Here is a 24,206-nt window from a genome sequence, read left to right on the forward strand (position 1 = left end):
TTGATTTCAAAACGACATCATTTTAAGATGAAAATTAAAGTATTTTTGTAATTATAATTTATTTCAGAGTTATAATAATCTTTCTTATTATAATTTTTAAATCTTTAACCTCAAAACGATATCATTTTGAAAGTAAATATAAATAATTTATCTACCTTCACCGTATAACATATTTTACCGTCTATTGTAATTCCTTTATTTGAAAAAAAATAATGAAAAAAGAAGTGGGGAATGTGGAATTCAAACCTGAAAACTAATAAAAACAAATATTAAAGAAGGAAAAAAAAAAGGAGAATAAAAAAAGAAACACCTGACGCGATATTATACCATGAGGGATAAGGCTAAAAAACAACGCGGGTCAACTCGAAGTTTTCACGGTGGAGTCAAGCGGAGCCAAGCTGAGTAGGCGGCGGCGCACCACCGTCGAGAAGCTCGGTGAGAGCCGTCATCGCACGCACTTGCATCTCCAAGGCCGATATATAGTCAGTGACTTCTTCCAGAAGATTCGGCAACGACGCCTTCCGGCAACCGGGGACTAACCTGCTGAGAACGCGCGCTTTCTTCTGCACCGCCGGTAACCTTCTCCAAATATCCGGAGTCCTCTTCTTCATGAATCCGTTAGCGGCCTTCTTCACCTTCTTGTGCTGCCTCTGCAACTGGAGCGGACTCGCCAGAATCGCACGGCTCCACCGAGTTCGGCCCTTGGCCGTCGCGGCCAGAACTCGGTCGGCAGCTTCGCGAACTTCGCGGACGGCAATCGACTTGGACGGCGGCGGATGGCTCCGGCGGAGAGTGTCGACGAGCTTGGAGGAGTAGATCCTCTGTTCGGCTTCTGATCTCCATGGAATGAGACTGAGAGAATTGTGATCTATGATTTTCCGGCGCTTCATGCGATTGGATTCTTGCAATGTATCTGAATTACTGGAATCGACGTTTGGTTGCAAAGACGCCATCTATCTATGTATTTAGACTTGTAGTATTGGCATATACAATACTGACGACAATGGAATACAGATGGAAAAGGAAGGGAAATGATTGGATTGTTGTGAAAAGAGAGAAGATGAAAGCGATGATTGATTGCAAATATTCTTAATTGGAATGAAGAATCAGCAAAGAAGAAGAAGAAGATGGTATTGATGTGTGTTAGAGAGAGAGAGAGAGATTATGAAAGATATTCACGAGGGACCACGCGGCCTTGCCTTACTCACATTTATCTCTTTGGTTTTATTCTTACCCCGTTTTCGTGTGCACGGGTTCTCTTCCTTGTGCTATTTTAGTTAGTTTTTTTTTTTTTTTTTTAAATATCAAACGCGTTTCAATTATAAATTTAATTTTGTTTTACTTGTAAAATTTAATAATATACCATATAGGACCGAATCATATTGTAAAAGAAGTTTTATGGATTAAACTTTTCAAATATTAACTTACACTCCATGATTTTAATTGATTTTTTACTTTCTTAATTTGATTACTTTAATTGTGAAATTAAACTTAATTATAAGAATAATTGAGTGTGATTGTATTATTATAAATGTGAATATTTTATAAGTAATTATATAGGGTAATATTTCTCTCAAGTTACATAAAAGAGAAATATTTTTTTACACTCACATATAATTGTGGAGCCCATCAAGAGAGAAAAAATAAAATAATAGCTCAATTATCAATGTGACTATGTGAGTGTAGGAAAATATTTCTCTCAAATCATCCTCCATATCTTGTTTGTATGTTAAGAGAACTAATATGAATAAGAAAAACACTGTACAATATGTAGCATAATTACAGGATGAATATTAACAAATAACACTGTACTTATAATATGATAAAAAAAATTGAGATAAAGATAGTGATCTCACATGCCATTGCCCCCTCCAATGAGGAAAATTTAGGTTTATTTGATTGGACAAAGTGGGCTAGCGGACAACTTGTCTCATTAAATTATCATATTCTCTTGTCGTCGTAACCAATTTGTGATCTTTTCTTCAATTCAGTCCCCTCACCCTCTCTTCGTCAATTCCAAATTTTGGTTCAACAAACATGAAAATTCATTGTCACGGGAAGGAGGCACTATCTACTCTTAATTAATTAATTGAAAACCTAGAGGTTAATTTCATTTTCAAAGCTAGTATCCAATCACTATTAATCTATTATTTGGTACCTCTTACGGATAAGATCTCCCATGTTCGGTCAATCATCTTAACTTAATTGTCAAGTTAGGACCCAAAGAAAGAGGAAAGAAAAAAATTAAGAAAAGAAAAAAGATTAAAGCATTATTAGGTTAACAAGAGACTCTTCTTTATTAGAAGAAAGGTTAGCAATAGTCTCTAACTTTCATTTACAGCAACAAAATAGAATAATAGAAGTCTATTTGTTCACCAAGCGTCCGATTGGATGAAAATTTATACATTGCGTTTTTAAAAAAATTGTTTAGATGTGAGGGGAAGGATGTACTTAAGGCTGTTTGGTGTGACGTATAAAGCCTGATAGTATAAGTTCATATTATATGTTATGACATTTTTAGTTGTTTGATATCGTATGCTTATACAACATGATCCCTTTATACATCAAAATGATGTATAACTTAATCAAGCCTAAGGGGTAGGATTAGGCCTGATAAGAGGTTAATGTATTAATGTTGCTTAAAAGTACAATTTCCAAGAACTAATATATCATTTCAATATTAATATATTAAAATAATTTTTTTTAATATATTAATTTTTAAAATATTGGAGGATATTATCTTATACAATACCATACCAAACGCAGGCTAATATTAAAATTTAATCAGGTCTTATACAATCAGGTCTTATACTATCAGATCTTATACTATCAGGCCTTATACTATACTATATACCAAACATGCCCTACTACCATAAAAGTTTACCGCAAATTTTAATTGGATTGGATCAGATTTTTGAATTGATTGATGAAAGCCGATCCAATCTGAACCGATCCAATATATTAATTCTTCTCTATCTACTTGGATTTTTCCCCAATCATAACCCAAAAATTTCTAAACCCAATACGTATTAATCTATCAACTAAACTAAAGAAAAAACCTAGTCACATTTCATCAACAAAATTCCATGTGTGTAAAGCTTCATATATCATTGGCAAAAAAAAAAAATTTATATTATCGTTTAATGATGCTTTTGTATTTCAATTTTTTTTTTTTTACAAAACCAATATATACAATTATACAAAAGATGTTATTTGCACAATAATCATAAACAAATTTTAGGATTTTTAAAAAATCGAAAATCAATTCAATCCAAACCGAAAAATTTTGGATTGGATCAGATTGAATTTGAAAAAAAAATCCAAACCGAATAGATGATTATATGATCAAACTGAAGCGATTGGATCAGATGATTTTTGCTTCCAAAACCGATCCAATCCAGACCGCGAACACCTCTAGTAATCTTTGATTTTCCTGTTTAATCACCAAGAGTTGCCAATTCCAAATCTTAAAGGGGTGTTTGATAGAGATTTTTATTGTAGATACCCGGACAACTTCCATTGGTATTTCAGCTTGACCATGTTTGATACAAAAGTCAAAAATATAACCAGGAAAATCCTTTGCCCAGCATTTTGGTTTGTTTGCAAAATTTCAAGAAAATTACTGTTCCAGAAAATCACTTGTGAAATGGTATTTTGAGATTTGCCGAGAAAACAAATTGTTCCAGAAAATTACTGTTCCAAAATTTCAACTCCGTCCTGCGAAAGTTTTCCAACATGAACCTTGGGGGCGTTTGGTTGAAGATAAATTTTAAGAATACTAGAGAAATATAATTACTGTAATCCAAAAAAAAGAAAAAAAAATGTAATTACTAGGTATCCATAGGGAAAGTTGAATAGATGGGGAAGTTAAAAAAAAAGTAGTTTGGTTTGACAAAATTTTACCAGGGAAATATATGACAAAAAGTGTGTCAACAATGTTTTACCCGGGTTTTCTCAAAAAACCATCCTCAAATCGAGTTTCTATACAGTGCAAATTACTATCTTTCTCAAAAAGCCAGACATTTTACATAGATGAATTTTGGTCAAAACCTGTTGAACCAAACATTGGTTTTCTAAAAACCAAACTTCATTTACTTAGAAAAATCTCAAAAAGCCTTCAACCAAACGCCCCTGAATTTATCTTGGGGACATACAGCGTAAAGAACAAATAACAAATCCTTCAAACCAGAAAAAAAAAAAAGTATTACGAGAATCCTCAATTCAAGCAAATAGGCAAATGTCAAACTTCTTCATAAATCCATGTGAAAAAATAAAATTAAAGCAGCAAGTGATTTTAACCCAACAGAGATGTCGGGTTACTTGTATTGATATTCAAAAATTAAAGGAGTAATTTTCATAATTTGAACCTATTTTTTCACTAATATTTTACGTTAAACCAAATATAGACTTAAAAAACTTTAATGAATTTTTTCAATAATATTTCGTCCTATCAAATATCTTTTTTTCAACTTTCCTACCAAATTTATTTTTCATCATATTTTTAGTAATTGTATTTTCATAATAAAAAAAAATTTCTCCTCCCTAAAGATAATCTCAATGCCAAGACGTGACTCATCATACTTAACCTGATATTTTGACGGAAAGCTCCTGTTCCTAGTTAAAAATAAATTTGACTAATCCGATATTCACACACCCTTCCAGCTGACGATGCCAATTTACGTCTTACTTCCTTCTAGAATATTATGATATTGATTGCAAATTTAGCTCAAACAAAAATACAAGTATAATAATACAAAAGATTAGTTAATCCATGTGACCGCATAAGACAAATAACATTCATTATTGGTTCCCCTACGCTTCCCAACATGGAAACATGGTTTTCTTGCATTAAATTAAAATAAAATATTTATCAGCTTCTTATATTTATATTTACATCTCTTTCATCAGTAAGGGTTTATGATTACACAAAAACTTTCATTTTGATCCCTCACTAATGTGCTCAATTTCAATAAAGTTCCTCACAAATTTATTTCTGCAATCTGGTGGTTCAATAATCAAAATATACATCAATTTAATCCTATTATAATTAAAACTCACCTCAATTTCACGTCACAAGGTACTTCTTAAATCATATTCTGACCAATGAAGGATTTTAAATTGCAAAAGTTAACTTACCAGGGATAAATATGAAAATGAACACGTTATGATTGGGTTTTTTCGCATGATTGTGATGGTTGACCATGATAATGGCGCAAAAATTCATTTGCCGCCACCAACTCTTCTTAGAATACCGAAACAAGAGAGAGCATATCTTTTTCCCCCTTTTCTTGAACGTTGAAACAGAGGAGCATGCTTGGATCCAAAGGTTCTTCTGCATCTTATCTGGATTAGATAACAAAAAGGTTTCCCACCTGAATCAGAATTACTTCCCGATTGATTAGATTTAGAGTAAATAACTTTTCGGGTCTCTAATAAAAAATACGGTCCCCACTTTAGTTCCTTAAAAAAAAAAAGTCTCGAAATTCCTAAGAAATTCAAAATGGACCCATTTAGTTGAAATCGTGGTCCCTCATAAATTCAAAAAAGACCCACATTAGTCCTTCAAAAGGACTAAAATTGGTTCACTTTGAATTTCATAAGAATCAGACGACTAATTGTTTTTGTAAGGGATTAAAGTGGAGACCATATTTTTTGTTAGGGACCCAAATGATATTTACTCTTAAATTTATATTCACAATAATGGATAAGATCCATAAACAAATGCTAAGTACTATGTAAAGATGACGTATTTGATTATTTTTTCTATGCTCAAGTTCTTGACCTAACAAGAAACTTTCTCATGGTGTAAGATTTGAAAATTATAACGTCAATTATTAATATAATAAATGATACAATAGCAGCAGCCCAAGAAATAGAAGAGGAGGAATTTGAAGGTGCAAACCAATCAAGAGAACAAAGTATTGCAGAAAGGAAAGGGGTGCGTGAAAAGAAGATACCAATAAGGTTTAGAGATGATGTGTAGAAATTATGGGAGTAGTCACTTGGGTTAAAGGTGAGGTGTAAAAAGGGGAGAAAATAGTAAAAGTGAGTGGAGAGGAGTTGTTAGGAGGGGATTGGTAACAAAAGAAGAGGAACGAAATGTTTGAGACAGCTAGCAGAATTGTAATAACAAAATATTCTTTTTCTCGTCTCTCTATTCTCTTTCCATTCTCTTCTCTTCTCTGTTAATTCTTTCTATCAGTAGGGGACTGCCTCTACCAATAAATGATGCAGTATATAAAAGTAATTTCTGACCACTGAACAATACAAATTTAATATAATCATATTACACGCCAAAAGTAAGCAACCATGTGATCAAACGAGAAATACTTTTAAATGTTCAAAATTATGTTACAGTGGTAGAGTATAAAATAATTATAAATAATGAGATTTTATAATAATGATATGAGTAATGCAAATTTCCAATTCAACAATAAAGTTCGTAGAATGTTCATCTTATATAAAAAAATTTAAATAATATTGTATATACTATATTTATAAGGAGGGCAAACCTTGAAGTAGTGATAAAGTTGCTCTTTGTGATTGGAAAGTCACAAATTTGAAAACAATTTCTCAGCAAAAATATAAATGTAAGATTGCATATAATCAATCCTCATTCCTATCCTCACAAGTGGGGAAACTTATATACCGAGAGTTTACCCTATCCAAGGCTTGTGATAAGTTATAAAAGTATCAGACATGTAAAAAGAACGGGGTGGTGAATGGGATATTCTATATATGTAATTATTTGATATTATGATGGATTATAATCTGAATACACATACCATTTCCCAACAAAAATGTGTTCTCATGGGATTTTTCCGTCAATATAGATGATGATCAAGCCTTGGTATCAACCCAACAACATTGTGCTTTGCAGTTGCACCAAACTACTAGACATTTGTTAGCCAGAGGCTTAATTTGGGATTTGGCGGAACTGACGGGTTTGACTGTTTCATCTTAATGGTAGAGTTTATAGTGAAATTAGTCCTCAAAAATATTGGGTCGATATTATTACTATCTGAAAGACGAAAATTACTCCGGAGGTCGTTAAATATGCAATCCATTGGTCAAATTAGTCTCCGTGAACTAGCATCCGTCAATGATAACAAAAAAGCATACATGGCATGTCAAGTACCATATTGCTTGCCCACGTGTCAAGCAAATTTCTTCCTCCTACCACTGGAGGCCATTTTGGCTTCATAAACTCAAATCAGTTTCCTTCCTCCCATATTTTTTTAGGATCTCTCCTACTTTGCATCAAGATATGACGACGACTCATGTCCCTCCAGATAAAGCCAACGGGAGTCCCATGAATAACTTCTCCTTGTAAAGGCCTCATACTCTTGGATGACTTCATAAATTCTTTTTGTTTAGTAGTTTGGCCTTGCCTATAAATAACTGCTTGCGATTAAGGGTTTTTTAAACCTATTTATATTCTCTTATAACTGAGTGTTGAGAAGAGAATATAGTGATCACACTTGCTAGACATAACCCTACATTGGAGTGAACCAGAGCAAATTGTGCCTCCTGATTTTCTACCCTTATTTTTTCTATTTGCAATTATGGTTTTTTTTATGATTGGGGTTTCGTCGAATTAGGGTTTCTTGGTCAAAAGGAACCTGCAAAATTAATTTATGAAGGATGTCGACTGGTCAATCACAAATTGAAGGAGAAAACTTTGGGGGAAAGGGTTTCAAGTTATGGAAATTGAAGATGGAGGCTTTGCTCATTAACTGAGATGTGTGGTACGTGATCGAAGAAGACAAACCGTCTGTACCTGAAAAACTTGCCAAAAAATGGAGCGTCAGAGGCCGCCGTGTCTTACAAGATGAAGAAGTGGACCAAAGACGATCAAAAGGCTTGAAGTTTGATTTGCTTTGTCTTGAAGATAATGTTTTGGTAAACATGACCTTTGAAGAGTAAGTCTTCTACATCGACTTTGAAGGATAAGACTCTATTTGAAGCTCTACTTGGGAAAAGGCTAGACATATCTCATATCAGGGTATTCGGCTACTAGGCATATGTGCATGTACCCAAGGAAAAAAGAAGAAGCTTGATAACAAGTCAAAGAAATGTATTTGTATTGGGTACAAGGATAGCATCAAGGGGTATAAGTTGTGGAATTCATACAATAAAAATGTAACTTATAGCAAAAGCCTTGTGTTTAGAGAATCTAACCTGAATTAGATTTTTCCAGAAGCTCTAGAAAAGCCACAGAGAGTAGAGTTAGATATGGATTTGGAAAAAGATGTAGTCAATACACAGGTTGAAGCGAAAAGTTCAAATTCTGAAGTTGTCCGACATGACAGGGTATAAGATGTAGATTTTGAAATTGAGGTTGAAGTTGAACCACCGATTGGTCCAATTTTAAGGAGATCCACAAGGGAAAGAAAAACGTTTAAGAGGTATACACCTGATAATTATATCCTTGCTAATGATGACAGTTATGCCCTGAGTATTACAGGTGATGATTCAAGCATTGTAAAACAAGCGAAAAGCTCAGACGATGCCAAACAGTGGGAGGAAGCCATGGAAAATAAGATGAACTCTTTAATTCAAAACACAAGTTGGAGTTTGGTGACTACCTGCAAACCGAAAGGCAACTGTTGTAAGTGGGTGTTCAAGAAAAATGTTACTACTAATGGGGAAATAAAGCGTTATAAGGCTCAATTGGTTGCAAATGGATATTCTCAGATAGAAGGGGTTGATTATTGTGAGGTATTTTCACTTGTTGCAAACTTAAATTCCATAAGACTCGTTTTATCTGCAGCAACTGCATTTGAGCTTGAGTTGAAGCAATTGGGTGTGAAGACTGCAATCCTTCATGGTGATTCGGAGGAGGTTATCTACATAAAACAACCAGAGGTGTTCGTGGTAAGAGGCAAAGAAAACATAGTCTGCAAGTTGAACAAGTCTCTGTATGGTCTAAAACAGTCCCACATAATATGTTACCAAAAGTTCAATACATTTGTTGAAGCTTGGGTTAATCATCGTGATGCTGATCATTGTGTTTATGTGAAAAGGGTAGAAGGTAACTTAGTTATCCTAACCATATATGTTAATAATATGTTACTTGTCGTGAACAATTTGTAGATGATCAATACTATAAAAAGACTGTTGGCAAGGCAGTTTTTAATAAAAGATGTAGGCCCAACAAATCTATTCTTGGGCATGCAAATCAAGAGGCATCGTGATAAAGGAAAGTAATGGTTGAGTCAAAACAAATACATAGAAAATGTTTTGAAGAAATTCAATATGTCAGATTGCAAGCCAATAATAACTCTCATTTCTACAAGTTCCAAGTTATCAGCTCTTCAGTTCCCCAAGACTGAAGATGAGAAAAAAAAGATGGCATCAATTCCCTATACAAGCACAATTGGGAGTTTGATATATGTCATGATTTGTACTTGTCCAAATATTGCTCAAGCAATGGGACTATTGAGCAGATATATGTCCAAGCCAGGATAAAAACATTGGATGGCAGTGAAGCGTGTGTTCCGTTATCCTAATGGTATATCTGAGCTTGAGTTATGCTATGAAAGGTATGAAGAGCTCAAGGGACAGTCAGCATTATAGCTATAGTGCTTTATGGATGCTGATTTAAGAAAGGGGCGACATTGATAGTAGAAGGTCTGTGAATGTTGTTTTCTTATTTGGCGGACCTGTCAGTTGGATGAGTAAGTGGTAAAGCATGATTGCTTTATTGACTATTGTTGCATAGTACACGACCTTTGACATATGCAATCTATGTTGCACCGACACCAACACGGGACACGGGATACGACACGACACGACACTCCGACACGTTAATTCTAAAAAATGTTAAATTTCGACACGTTAGGACACGTTTTGATATTATATAATATTTTTAATTTATGTAGTGTATATTATATTTAATATTCAATAATTTAACAAAAAAATAAAGCTAAACTTATAATACCCATCAATTTTGCAAAGAAACATAAGATATCACAAATATTGTATTAAACTCAATAAAATAGTAATCGTAATCCAACGAATCTAATAGTTGGAACTCAAAATGCAACGTAACGTAACCTTTGAACCTTTTTTGAGTCTTTGCAACAAGTATTGGAAGTGTCGGAGTGTTGGGAAGTGTCGGATACGACACGTCAGAGATTTTGAAGTGTCGATGCTTCATAGTATGCAATCAAGGAAATTTTTTGGTTGCGCAAGTTGTTTAAAGAACTTGGCTTTATATGAGGAGTGACAGTTGAATGTGATAATCAGAGTGCTATATTATTGGCTAAGCACTCAAGCTTCCATGCAAAGACCAGACATTGGTATATAGTATCACTTTACTAGAGAGAGAAGAAAGATGAAAAGATTGTAAAGCTCAAGAAAGTTGGCACAAAGGTGAACAATACTGACTTTTTGACCAAGGCAGTGACTTCAGAGAAGTTTAAATGGTGTACAGCTGCATTGGGTTTGAAGAAGCTTGCAAAGTACTCACCAAGTGGGAGAATGTTGAGTATGGCTCTTACTTTGCATCAAGACAACGACTAATGTCCCCCCAATGCAAATAAATCGAACGAAGGTCTCATGAATAGTTACTTCTCTTAAAGGCCTGGTACTGTTGTGGGCCTTAAGTTACTTTATAATTTTATTCTGTTTAGTAGTTTGGACTTGAGTCCGTGAATAGTTGTTATAGATTAGGATTTTTCAACCCTATTTATATTTTCTTGTAACTGAGTGCATTGTAACAAGCGTTATGAGCAGAATATATGATCAAACTTGTTGGATATAGACCTACATTGGGGTGAATCAGGATAAACCGTATCTAATGCTTTTCTTCCCTTCTTTTTTCTATTTGCGATTGTGTGGGTGATTGGTAGAAGGATTTTGATCATATAAAACCGTATCCTAACATTTTCCCCTTAAACGAAAACCTTAAGGGGGAGTTTGGTAGAAGGATTTTTTTTGGATTCCTGGGAAACTGATATTGAGAATCTTATTTACCCACGTTTGGTATAAGGATTGTAAATTTTTTCCCGAGATTTGAAATTATGAAGCAGAATAGCATTCCAAAATACCGTCGGGTGGGTGGTATTCTTGAAATCCCACCCAATGGGAAAATGCACCAAATTTTTCGGGACAAAAATACCCTTCGCTTCTCTTTCTTCTTCTTCTTCTTTGTATTGTTTTCATTCGTTACTCTTTTCATTCTATCTCCTCTCCACTGCAGCCGTGGGTCACAAAATTTGGGCAGAACCTCACACACCTTTTGACTCCATTATTGCTAGGCTTCTTCCTTTTTGCTGAAGATGGCGTTTTACTCATGCAAGACCTCCTAGAAAATGAAGATGCTGATGAAGAAAAACATAGGGACTTGGATTTGTGCTCAACGGTTACATCTAGCACAGCTTCACTTTCTGATTCAACTCACCATATATCTTAAATGCCCTCAACTTTGTCCTCGCAACTCGCCATAATAATTCTTCTTATTCCTCTCGGATTTGGGTCTTGCTCTTGGTTTGTGGGTTACATATGTTTCTAAGGATGAAAACACTGCTCCAGAACTTGACTCTGAGGAGCATGAAGTTGAGTGTGCTTTGCTTCTCCATTCAATCTTCTATCATCACGGCTCAACGAAGATTCATCCTTTCTTTGTTCTCGCTTTTAATTTCTATTTAGGCACCATGACTGTGGTTGTAGTTCAAATTGCTCTGTATGTGGGTGGTTTTGTTGAAGAGACCCAGTTGTTGATCTTTGTCAAGATTGGATTTTGATTCGTCAATTGAACGATAAATGGCGTCGAGGAGACTAGAGGGTTGATTAAGAATTATAAAGGGTAATTTTGTAAAATATTCCATATTCCCAGCTATATTTAACAATCAACTAAACATAGAATCAGAAAACTTGAACCAACATTCCTGATAGTATTTTGGCCTTCCAAACAACTTTTTGGTAACATTCCCGGGAAATTCACTTTTTCAGTATATTCCTGAGAATCCATGGGCTATGTTTGATTACTGTTTTTAAAAACAGTTTTTTAGTTTTCAAAACAAAAAAACTCGTTTGGTAAAGCCTGTTTTGTAAAAAAAGTTTTGAAAATTGTAACTATTTTTTTGTTTTTAGAATCAAATTTAGAGAACATATGTGAGTTGTTTTTGTTTTCTGTTTTGGTTTTTAACTTTCAAAACACAAAAAACACAGAAAACAACTGTTTCCATAATTATTCTACAAAACAGTTTTAAGAACAAAAAAACAAAACACAATCAAACAGACCCATATGATTCTCAAGAATAAAAAAATTTCTCCTCTACCAAAAGTCCCAAAGTCCTATGCTGGAAAATGCTAGAAAAGTCCCCCAATAGGCCAGACACTGGTTTATAGGGGAGGGGAAAGGGGATTTGGCTTTACCCGCAAATAGGTGACAATAGAGGCTAGGCATAGTGGTTTCAACGGTGCACGACAATCTAATGATGACAAGCGAAGTAACATTGGGTCGCATGGAGCAAGCATTATAATAATGATATGTACATATATATTACATTAACATTAACAACATATTTATCTCAAACCAGTCGAGGTCAGTGGTTGATAAACCTAAATAAAAAGTAATAAAAGTTTGAGGATAAAAAGAAAATAATAATAAAATAATAAATAAATATTAAAGTAAGATGAAAAAAGAAATATGAGAAAAAATACTAAATAAGAAAAAAGTAGATTAGAGAAAAAGATAAATGAAAAATTAAATAAATAAATATAAGTGACAAGGACTAAAAAGAATCATCTAAGGGTCTTTGAACAATATGCACAAACTATCTCAATATATACTCTCAACTTTTCAGCCACCGGTACAACACCCACCTCTCGTCAAATATCTTTATATCTTGTTTATCCATCCTAATATGATATATATATATATATATATATATATAAAATATTGTAATAAAAAGAAATTATTTAACATGATTATACACCCAAGATGCCATCTTAATAGCAGTGAGAACGGCCAGACAAAAATTTGATTTTTGTTAATTATGATGGAGTATATTGTAAGAAAGATCATGACCCTCAAGCCTTTGAATATTACTATATATTGCAAACAAAAGATGAGCAGGAGATGAAAAGAGTGCTAAAAGAACCTGGTTTAAAGTGTCACGGAGCAACTGGCTTCAGTATGCTGCTGGTTGAAGTTTTGGGCTCCACAAAATGTGCAAGAGTGACGGCTGCTTTGCTAGAGTTAGGGACTCCCTCTCGGAAAGGGACCTCAAACAGCAAGGATTGGTACAAACAAACCTCATCTTCCTTGCAATAGTATATCTGCAAACAGCGAATATAATTTTTTCGTTCAGTGATGCTCGTGGGGCATGTCCACCACCACCAGAGTCTAAATGAGATGGATTTATAACTTTAGCAGTAGAATACACAAACAAGCTGACCAAAATTAAGTTGAGAGTCGTCTACTTTAGGATTAAGCCCCCCAACATTAGAATCAACAACTGCTAAATCTTGGCAAAAAAAATAAAATATTGTTGTTTAAAAAAAAATTACGAATATATAGCTGTTTTGAAATTATTAATGAATCTATTGCACGCATTCAAGCCTAATTTAGGCGTGACCATTCACGCCTAAGTTAGGCGTGACTCATCTGTTGTTGACACGCGGCACAAAAAAGTCAACAATTTAACCGTAAACCTTCGAAAGGCCATAACTTTTGACTAGGGTGTCCAAATCAGATAATTTTTTTTTTATTCCATATAACTTTTCGAGATCTACGCAATGACACTTCATTTGCCAATTGCCATATTTTATCTCACTCACACAGTTCGAATTTGCATATAAGAGCGTTTAAACCCAGAAGCATTCGAGTTTTTTCTGAACCAAAATGAGTCATAGAATTCTTTATTTAATGATCTAAAATCAAAGGAAATTACGCTCTAAATTTTATTTTCACATTTTGTAAGGCCATTTTTAAGAAATCAAAGTATCTCACTTCAGATAAAATTAAAAGTTTTTCTGTTGTGCAATCAATATGTCAAGTTAAACCTGGGATCAGAAATTGGATTGGATACCCATGAAAAGCCTGCAATTGGATGTCACGGTTGTAGTCATGAAGTTACATAATGTTAGAAATTAAGAGAAACAGAACATGGAGAGAAACTTTTATATATTTTTAATGCAAAACATCAATAGTTTTGCATTTTTAATGCAACTTAAAGAACATAGAATTCATGTATAAAAAAAAAGAACATAGAATTCTCACCAATCTCTCTCTCACTTTTATATTGTGGCACTTTCTTTTCTCACAATATTATACACTATTTTTTTTTCCAAACACTTGGTAGAAATTATATATTTTACTATCACATTAATAAGTATCCTTATTTATAGATGGACTAATCAACTTTGGTGCCATCTTTAATTTCAGACCATGACTTACAAGTTAAGGTTTCAATTCACAGTGATAAGAGTACAACCCATAGGATAGGGATAAGGAGATTCTAGTAGGCAGAAGACTCTGTTTGGTGTTGATTCGGAAAAAACTCGGAGGCTTCTAAGTTTAAACGCTTCTATAGTACCATTGTTGCAAATTCGAAATGTGTTTGTGAAAAATAATGAGGTGTCATTGCATAGATCTCAAAAAGTTATATGGAATTAAAAAGAAAATTATCTGATTCGGACACCCGAGTCAAAAGTTATGGCCTTCCAAAGTTTTACAGTTAAATTGTTGACTTTTTTGTGTCACGTGTCAACATCAGATGAGTCACGCCTAACTTACCCGTGAATGGTCACGCCCAAATTGGACGTGAATAAGTACAATGGATTCGTAAATAGTTTCGAAACAGCTATATATTAGTAATTATTTATTAAAAAAACAATATTTTAATATTTTTGCCGCTAAATCTTCTATCAATAGTTCTGGTATTAATTAACATTTTCTTGCTCGTTTTGTCACTTGATGCCATTAATTCAAGATTTGACACTTAAGAGAAGGTTTGAAGGCTCAAAGCAAACTATTTTATTTCCGAAACCAAGTAAGTCTTGAGTTCTATAATGAGGCATACCTTGCAATTAATTCTTCCCATTGAAGCAGAGTTGGAGGATCTCTTAAAGTGAAGGGTTGCAGATCCTTCTGGACTAAAGAGTCCATCATGGGGATCAATATTCACAGCATCTTCAGGTTCAATATCAACACTGAATCTACTGCTTGCTTCCTGCAATGGAATTTTAGGGGCAGTAGTCAAGGAAATACATAATCTCGTGTGTAACCAAAGAATTTTCGGTGTTTGAAAGAGAGGATGAAGATGAGGACCTTTGAGAAATGATACTCATTTGGTAATGATATTTCAATAGACAATTTTCCCTCATTTGATGAAATGGCATCAATGGTAATTGGCACCGTGTCGACTGATGGTCGTCTCCTCAGACGTTTAAAAGATCTCGATTTTGGTTTAGGAGGCTGAAATCCTTTAAGCTCCAAGGTACGGAGTTCAAATTCACCGGTGTTCAAATCTAGATAACGGATTAAGCTGTTGTTTGTATCGGCTATGAATAGTTTACCTGGAAACAAAAAAAAAAAAAAAGAACAAGAAGAACAAAAAATATTTCTAAGATTAAGCTCATTTTATATTTATTCATTTGACAAAAGAATTGGATCAAACGATCAACACCCCCAAATTCCATGAACAAGATATGTACTTGTACAACAAAAAGATGGTTTATGAATTTTATGGTCAAGCATAATCAGATGACAATTATGCCAATATTAGTTGACGTACTTATAATTACAGGATTGTAATTGGGTAATAGGATTTAATTATGAGTAATTTAATTTACGATCTAGTTCCTGGATCTTAGAATTCCTAGTTAGATTAGTCTACTATCGATTATATTTACTTGAGTATGAATTTCTCTGTGTTATTTGCTTGAGAAGAATAGGGTTGCTTGAGTTGCTTTGATAAGAATAAGGTATGTTATCTTGGGGTTTTCAGTCTTGCAATTAATTTGATAAAAAAGATTTTGAGTATTTCTGGATACTGTTATGTGGTTCTGGTTCCCACTCTACATCAAGTAGCTCAAAAGGGATAATTATGCATAGGCTTAAACTTAGCAACTAATATCCCATCTTACAAGAGTTTTAAAAGTGCAGCAACCTGGCAACAGCTAAGCTAGCAGAAATGAGAAGAGGAGAGCCTAAACAGCATGACATATGTAGAAAGATTTACGGTCACTAACAAAGGAAAATACTCAAAATTGATGTTTCAAAGAAGTCCTGTTACGATTCAATTGCAAGGTATTAAATTTGGAGTCCTATATCAGAAACATAAGGTACTAGTATGGGACTTATATAAACTTTGGGCTCTCCTACCTTACAAGCTAACTTTTGGGGTGAGGTTCTCCCAAGGTTCGTATCATCCTCATTTTGTATTTCCAGCTTAATCAAACGAAGTTTGTGACAAGCATTGGATTGAGTTAAAGGACAGGCCAGAAAATCTGGTAGAACAGAACATGTTCTGTTTTGTACCAATCTTTGACCCCCACCTTGTTCTGTTTTATTTTTAAAATACACCAAATATTAAATAGGACCCATATGCTATGTTCTATCCCGCTCTAACACATCTACCAAATGCTACCTAAATTTGCAAGGCAGGAATATTTAGTATCAGTTTCTAGTTCGATAATGACTGACCTATCAGCACTTCAAAAGCAAGATTAGAGACAGATGTTGCATAAAGTGATAAAGATGTGGAGGAAGCAGCTATACAGAGACAAATAATCTAGAATCTAATAATGCTCACTCTTTGTAAAAGTTCAAGATTGTTTTGTGGTTGAAGAGTTGAAGATTTTAATAATGCTAATTTAACATTTCAGTCATGCAAATAACTCATTCTGCCTGTAACAATGGTCAGGCAGGTACCCTGTCTCAGCAATTCAACAACAGGTCATGCAATTTTCTAAGTGGTAAGGTAACGAATATATAAGGGGTGTATCAAGGAAGAGCATTGTCTTATTGTGAGAGGTGAGAGGAGCAAATCTTGACCATTCAATCTCACATAGATTATCAGGATTAGAAGTTACTTTAAAGGTCAAATGACTACTTGAAAAATTCACATGACTTTAAATTCTAATCTTGATCACATGAATGATCAAATGATTAGTATTTACTCCACTCACTTGATATGCTCCCTAAATATATAAATGTATACTTAGAAAAAGAGAAGTTTTGATCCTCCCTTAGATTCATCAAGATTAACATATGCGAACATTAAAAATAATGAATTAGATTGCAGTAAAAAGAGCAGTACCATTGTTCCCTTCAACAATTCCTGATGGTTCAGAAAGCTGCAAGAAATTTGATAAATATATTTAACATATATCTGTGGCTATTATTAGATAGGCAAGAGTTCATTTGTTTTACTTGGTTGTGCTGATACTTGTTTGCATGGCCATTTAAATTGAAAACATAACAAACACCTTGTTTTATCTTCAAATGACCATGTGTACAAAATACAAGAACATGAAATAAGACTAGGTTAGATTTACAATCTTAAATAGCATAGCTTTCACCATGTTTTTATGTTGAGATATATAGTCCCACATTGGTTGTATGAGCAACTAATGTGGAGTTTATAAGGCCTTGGGCACTCCCACCCTTTGAGCTAGCTTTTGGGGTGATGTATCCCAAGGTTCTTTACATGGTATCAGAGCCTCGTGTCCGGGTTCAAATCTCGCCGCCCCCCACTTTCTCTTGTGGAAATTCCTAGCACAGATAGGCTGGGCCTGTTGCATCATCTACCCTTCAACCCCAATGGGCTCTTGTGTGAGGGGGCGTGTTGAGATATATAGTATCACATTGGTTGTATGAGCAACTAATGTGGAGTTTATAAGGCCTTGAGCACTCCCACCCTTTGAGCTAGCTTTTGGGGTGGTGTATCCCAAGGTTCTTTACACGGAGAAAAGAAGAAGTGGAAGAAGTGTTTTGTCTGAATAATACTTTCTTGATTCATTAAGAGACCCAATGGGTCCTTTTTATATTGAGTACATCCAACTACCTCAACTACTTTAATAAATATACAACCACCAACTACATCAATAAATATACAACTACCAACTAAATATACAACTACTAACTACATCAATAAATACTATCTAGAATATTCTACACTCCCCCTTAAGTTGGAAGATATATATTGCTCATTCCCAACTTGCTGATCAAATTCTCAAAGGTCGGCTTAAGTAATCCTTTGGTGAGGATATCTGCCGTCTGTTCCTTGGTAGGTATATATGTCAAGCATACACTACCGTCTTCTAATTTCTCTTTGATAAAGTGACGATCAACTTCCACATGTTTTGTTCTGTCATGATGAACAAGATTTTGAGCAATGCTGACAGCAACCTTATTATCACAATATAATCTGATAGGTAGGGAATAAGAGATCTTCAACTCCTCCAGAAGCCTTCATAACCAAATTCCTTCACAAATACCATGGGCTAGAGCCCGAAATTCCGCTTCTGCACTACTTCTTGCAACAACAGTTTGTTTCTTACTTCTCCAGGTCACAAGGTTTCCCCAGACATAAGTACAATATCCTGAAGTAGATCTTCGGTCCATTGCAGAGCCAGCCCAGTCTGCATCTGTATAGATTTCAATCATCCTTTTGTGCCCTTTTTTAAAGAAAATTCCTCGACCAGGGGTATTTTTGAGGTATTTGAGAATTCTATAAACAGCACTAAGGTGTTTTTCCTTAGGAGAATGCATGAATTGGCTAACCATGCTCACAACAAAAGCAATATCAAGACGAGTGTGAGACAAATAGATTAATTTCCTCACTAGTCTCTAGTACTGCTCCCTATCAACATCTTCCCCGTCCTCAACTCCCATCTTGATATTAGCTTCAATTGGAGTCTCTGCCGGCTTGCACCCAAGCATACCTGTTTCTTGCGACAGGTCTAGAATGTATTTTTTCTGAGGTAAAGAAATTCCTTCCTTACTCCGAGCAATTTCCATGCCAAGGAAATATTTAAGAGATCCAAGATCTTTTAGTTCAAACTGGTCAGCTAAACATTTTTTTAAAGAGGTTATCTCCTCGCTATCATTACCAGTGACAATTATGTCATCAACATAAACGATCAGAATAACAATTCTTCCTTTGTCGGAGTATTTAAAAAATAAAGTGTGATTAGTCTGAGCCTGGGTGAACCCTCTTCCCTTAACAACTTGAGTAAATTTCCCAAACCATTCTCTGGGAGATTGTTTAAGTCCATAGAGAGACTTCTGCAACTTGCACACAGAACCATCCCCTTTTTCAAAACCAGGAGGTGGATCCACGTAAACTTCCTTATGTAGATCACCATTCAAGAAGGCATTCTTAACATCTAACTGTTGCAATGGCCAATCTAGGTTGGCGGCAAGAGATAGCAGAACGCGGATAGTGTTAAGTTTGGCAACAGGAGCAAATGTCTCCTGATAAACTATCCCATGAGTCTGAGTAAATCCATTAGCAACTAATCTGGCCTTATACCTATTGATGCTATTGTCTGCATTGAATTTTATTGTGAACACCCACTTGCAACCAACAGTTTTCTTTCCTTTAGGTAATGTCACAAACTCCCATGTTCCATTTTTTGTAAGTGCATCCATTTCTTCTAATACCGCATTCTTCCATTTTAGGTTAAGTGCTTCTTGGATATTTTTGGGTATCTTGGTACTATCTAACATAGTGTTGAAAGCACGAAAACCTGGAGACAACTTTTCATATGAGATATGATGAGAAATAGGATGAGCAGTGCAAGATCTAGTACCTTTTCGAAGAGCAATAGGCATATCAATGTTGGCTGTACTAGTACATTCAAGTGGGTTGCTGGAACAAGGACTCGAGTCAGGATCCTGGCAGTCTAGAGTATCTTCATGTGTTTTGCGCCTGCTGTAAAAATTTTCCCATTTACCAGGAGGATCACACGGAGGATCATTAGATTCAGGTATAGTTGCTCCCCCTGTTTCCTTCCCAATAACTCCCCCTGTTTCCAAAGGCCAAGGTAAGACAACAACATTATTTGGTTTCCCAGGCTTATCTTCATCCATACCAAGACCAATAGACTCCCCCTGAAGAGAAGTCGGGGAAAAAAAGAATTGTGTCTCATAAAAGGTAACATCCATGGAAACAAAAACCTTACGAAGAGAAGGTGAGTAACACTTATAATCTTTTTGATTAGGGGAATAACCTATGAAGACACATCTGATGGATTTAGGGTCAAGTTTGGACCTTTGATATGGAGGAATATGCACAAAAACCAGACAGCCAAATATTTTGGGAGGAAGAGAAGAAAGAGCATTGAAAGAAGGAAAAGATTTAGTAAGGCAGGATAAAGGAGAATGAAAATGTAGTACCCGAGAAGGCATCCGATTAATAAGATAAGAGGCTGTCAAGATGGCTTCCCCCCACAAATATTTAGGGACATGAATTGTGAATAAGAGAGCTCGAGCAACTTCAATTAGATGTCTATTTTTCCTTTCAGCCACCCCATTTTGTTGAGGGGTGTTAGGACAAGAACTTTGATGAATAATTCCATGCTGGTTTAGGTAATCTCCAAGAACAGAATTAAAATATTCAGTACCATTGTCTGTTCGCAGAATTTTGATAGAGGTCTGGAATTGAGTTTGAATCATAGCATGAAAGTTTTTAAAGGTGGATGCTGTATCAGACTTATCTTTCAAGAGGTATACCCAACATACCCTAGAATGATCATCAATGAAAGTAATAAACCAACGAGCACCCGAGCCATTTTTTTCACGAGCAAGTCCCCAAATATCACTATGAATCAATGTAAAGGGAGAAGATTCATGATATTTTTTAGGAGAATAAGTGGCACGAGAATGCTTTACAAGCTGACAAATATCACAAAGAAGGAAACTTGGCTTTTTATTGATGAACAAGTTCGGGAATAACTTCTGAAGATAGACAAAATTTGGGTGTCCTAACCTACGATGCCATAACAAAACATCATTACAGTCATTTGATAAACATAGAGAGTGGTTCGAAAAAATCTCCTTTCACAAGGATCCTCTTTAAATAGTAGAGCCCTTCTTCCTCTCTAGCACTGCCAATCATCGTCCCCGAGTCTTGTTCCTGAAAGGTACAAGCATTTGCAGAGAACTTAGCAACACAATGCAACTCAGCAATAAGTTTGCTAATTGAGATGAGGTTACAGGTAAGAGAGGGAACATGAAGGACTGAATTCAAAATATATGCTCAGAAAGTTTAATGGATCCCTTCCCCGCAATAATGGAGAAATTCCCAACAGCTGTTCTTAATCGTGACCGGTGATAGTAAGGAGTATAGGAGAAAAATAAGGTTGCATTACCTGTCATGTGATCAGAGGCCCTTGAATCAATAATCCAACGATTACTACGTTCAACATGGAATGCCATACCTTTTTGAACAACATGACTAGTTGCCTCGGCAGGTTGAGATATCAGTTTCTGAAATTGCTCATACTGGGCCTTAGAGAGGAAAACACCATCAAGGTTTGAAGGGACATGAGACACCTCCCCTTTATCTTCGGAAGATACTTGATTAGCACGATTCTTGTTCTGTCCTTTTGGTTTCCAGTTTGGTGGTTTTCCATGAATTTCCCAACATTTTTCACGGGTGTGACCACCCTTATTGCAATGAGAACACCAACGGTCAGATCGTTTTGAGTCCCCAGAAGGACGAACAGTATTCTTTGCTATAAGGGCAGACCCATCAGAGGACTTAGAGTCCTTATCACTCAACATTACTTTTCGGCGAAGCTCCTCCCTTCGTACTTCAGAAAAAGCAGTAGCAAGGGAAGGTAATGGGTTTTGCCCCAATATTCTTCCACGAACATCATCCAGATCAGAATTAAGGCCAACAAGAAAATCATAGAGACGCCTTTTCTCTATATAATTTTTGAACCTTGCATTAGCTTCTAAACCTTGAAGGTCTGCTTTATCATAAAGATCCAACTCTTGCCACAGTGTTTTTAGAGCAAGGAAGTATTCAGTAACAGTCATCCCTCCTTTGCGTAATTCTTTCACCTTGGTGTTGAGATCAAAAGCCTGAGATGCATTGCCCAGGTCAGAGTAATATTCTTTAACAGCTTCCCAAATTTCTTGAGCTGTATCAAGAAATAAATAAGTTTGACTGATATCTGGTTCCATAGAATTAGTCAGCCATGTCATGACTAAAGCATTTTCAGTCACCCAAGCATCATAACCAGGTTCACGTTCTGCTGGTTTTACCTTTTTTCCGTCAAGATACCCCATCTTCCCTTTAGCCTGGATAAACAACTTAACAGATTGACACCATTGCATATAGTTCCTACCGTTTAAACGGTGATTGGTGATTTGCATTGCTGGGTTGTCTCCAAAAGACGAAGAGTTGGGAAGGGGTGAGGTTCCAGACGAAATTTCAGAATTTTCAGCATCCATGGCTTTCTGACAGGTACCCAGAAAAAAGGTCCTCCAAATACGATTTTGACCCTCAAAACAGGAAGAGGGTTGCTCGCCAAAGTCAATGAATGAGAGCAATCTTGGCCACAGTGAAACAGTAATTGCTACAGTAATGAACAGTACTGCTACAGTAATGAACAGTACTGCTACCGGTCTTCTGTGGGCTGGCTCGGAATTTTGTTTTGAACCTAATGGTGGCCTTGGTTTCGTGGTTGGAGGTGTCTAGGTAAGGATTCTGGCTTGGGCAGTGGCTAAAACGAAAAAAAGGAATAGGAAAATGACTTAAAAATAAATCAGAACGGGGAAGAGACTGGAATATAACCAGCTCTTGATACCATGGAGAAAAGAAGAAATGGAAGAAGTGTTTTGTCTGAATAATACTTTCTTGATTCATTGAGATACCCAATGGGTCCTTTTTATATTGAGTACATCCAACTACCTCAACTACTTTAATAAATATACAACCACCTACTACATCAATAAATATACAACTACCAACTAAATATACAACTACTAACTACATCAATAAATACTATCTAGATATATTCTACATATTCTACATTTTATCCTTTTTTAAGGGGAAAAAACAGAAAATAAGAAATCATTCTAGAAGAAACTACATCAAAAGGAAAAAAAACTTAACAAAAAGTAAGTAAACCACATCATAAAAATACATTGACAAAACCAGCTGCATATTTGAAGATAGCATAACAATCATTAAAAAACATCGATACATTTGTGGTGATTCCTCTTTAACATCCCAATGGTCATTAAACAATTTGCAGAAGAACATGAAGAAGAGTGCATCTGATCCAAATCCTAGAAAAATTGATTGCCATGTTTCACAAAATTGTCATTTATAGTGCTTCATCAGCTTGTGCTCATGCAAACCCATTCACTATATGCTAAATCACCAAAATTATTTCAATAAAATCATTCTACCTTTGAAATAATTGATAGTTCCACACTTGCATTGACTAATGTGAAAGAGAAAAGGAATTAACGGTAAAAAGTCTGGTATAGATGATTCAACTTTTTAAACGAGGATATAAAAGGAATTTGTATGTTTACAACTTGGAGATAATTTTGGTAGATGAAGACACAGGATATTTCACCAACCTGAGCTGTTACAGCTGTTCCATCCCTGAAACCAGCTTTTCCTGTCCCTGCAATTGTGTTAACTCTTTTTCTAGTTGGATCTAACTTCTTGATCTGAAATATTGAAACATAACAGAGGGATGGAAAATAAGAACTTCGGTCTGAGGGTACTGGAGCTAAAGCCTGGCCAACCAATTAATTGACTTGTGTTCTCATAAGTGAGTTGTATCATGTATGATTGCAAACCCCCAAGTGATAAGTTTAATGACAAAACTGTGACTTTGTGCAAGAATTTTCAGAATTGAATAAATCATAGGTCCTAACCAGGTTTACAGGAAAAGAATTGGCTACCTTTGCAAGATTTCACTTAAAAAGGTTATTGTCGGTATCTGATATTTAAGTTTAAACCTGCATGGACATGAAATACCAATTCCTAATAGAAACTGGCAGGTTGACCACTCAATCCTTGTGTTATGAGATCGATACATCATTAAGAATGAGGAGAAAATTGTTGGAAACTTCATCAAAGACAAAATTGGAAAATGTATGTAAAGACAAAAGTAACATGTAAAATATTCTAACAAATAATTCCCTTAATAAGCATTTTATATTAAAAAATCAATTGATATTCTATCTAAGATATAATGCATGCCATAGCCATAAC

At 35.2% G+C, this 24,206-nt stretch overlaps 2 protein-coding genes across 4 annotated transcripts in view; both read right to left on the reverse strand.

Annotated features, from left to right (window-relative positions):
* Positions 1-230: 230 nt before the first annotated feature.
* On the reverse strand, positions 231-1,233 carry LOC133314498 (transcription factor bHLH149-like). Its single transcript, XM_061515986.1, has one exon. It carries the CDS (start codon positions 951-953, stop codon positions 384-386), a length of 570 nt encoding a protein of 189 aa, XP_061371970.1. The 5' UTR covers positions 954-1,233; the 3' UTR covers positions 231-383.
* Positions 1,234-4,847: 3,614 nt separating this feature from the next.
* LOC133314454 (protein SUPPRESSOR OF QUENCHING 1, chloroplastic) overlaps positions 4,848-24,206 on the reverse strand; it is a 34,181-nt gene continuing 14,822 nt past the window's right edge. The window contains exons 24-29 of one of the 3 annotated variants that reach the window (XM_061515930.1): positions 23,564-23,656; positions 17,277-17,313; positions 15,284-15,531; positions 15,036-15,185; positions 13,113-13,290; positions 4,848-5,343 (exon numbers count right to left, since the gene is read on the reverse strand). In XM_061515930.1, coding sequence (XP_061371914.1) covers positions 13,126-13,290; positions 15,036-15,185; positions 15,284-15,531; positions 17,277-17,313; positions 23,564-23,656 — 693 coding nt within the window. In that variant the 3' untranslated portion in view covers positions 4,848-5,343; positions 13,113-13,125. Of the gene's footprint in view, positions 5,344-13,112; positions 13,291-15,035; positions 15,186-15,283; positions 15,532-17,276; positions 17,314-23,563; positions 23,657-24,206 lie in introns of those variants that run through there. The other 2 variants (XM_061515931.1, XM_061515932.1) reach the window with 2 other exon arrangements.

The sequence above is a fragment of the Gastrolobium bilobum genome, unplaced genomic scaffold (assembly GCF_033153095.1).
Source record: "Gastrolobium bilobum isolate Gb01-03AN ecotype WA unplaced genomic scaffold, APGP_CSIRO_Gbil_v1 utg1951, whole genome shotgun sequence".
Lineage (NCBI taxonomy): Eukaryota > Viridiplantae > Streptophyta > Magnoliopsida > Fabales > Fabaceae > Gastrolobium > Gastrolobium bilobum.

Excerpts from the sequence above, each read along its gene's own strand:
- LOC133314498 (XM_061515986.1), bottom strand. The coding sequence starts at position 953 with ATGGCGTCTTTGCAACCAAACGTCGATTCCAGTAATTCAGATACATTG.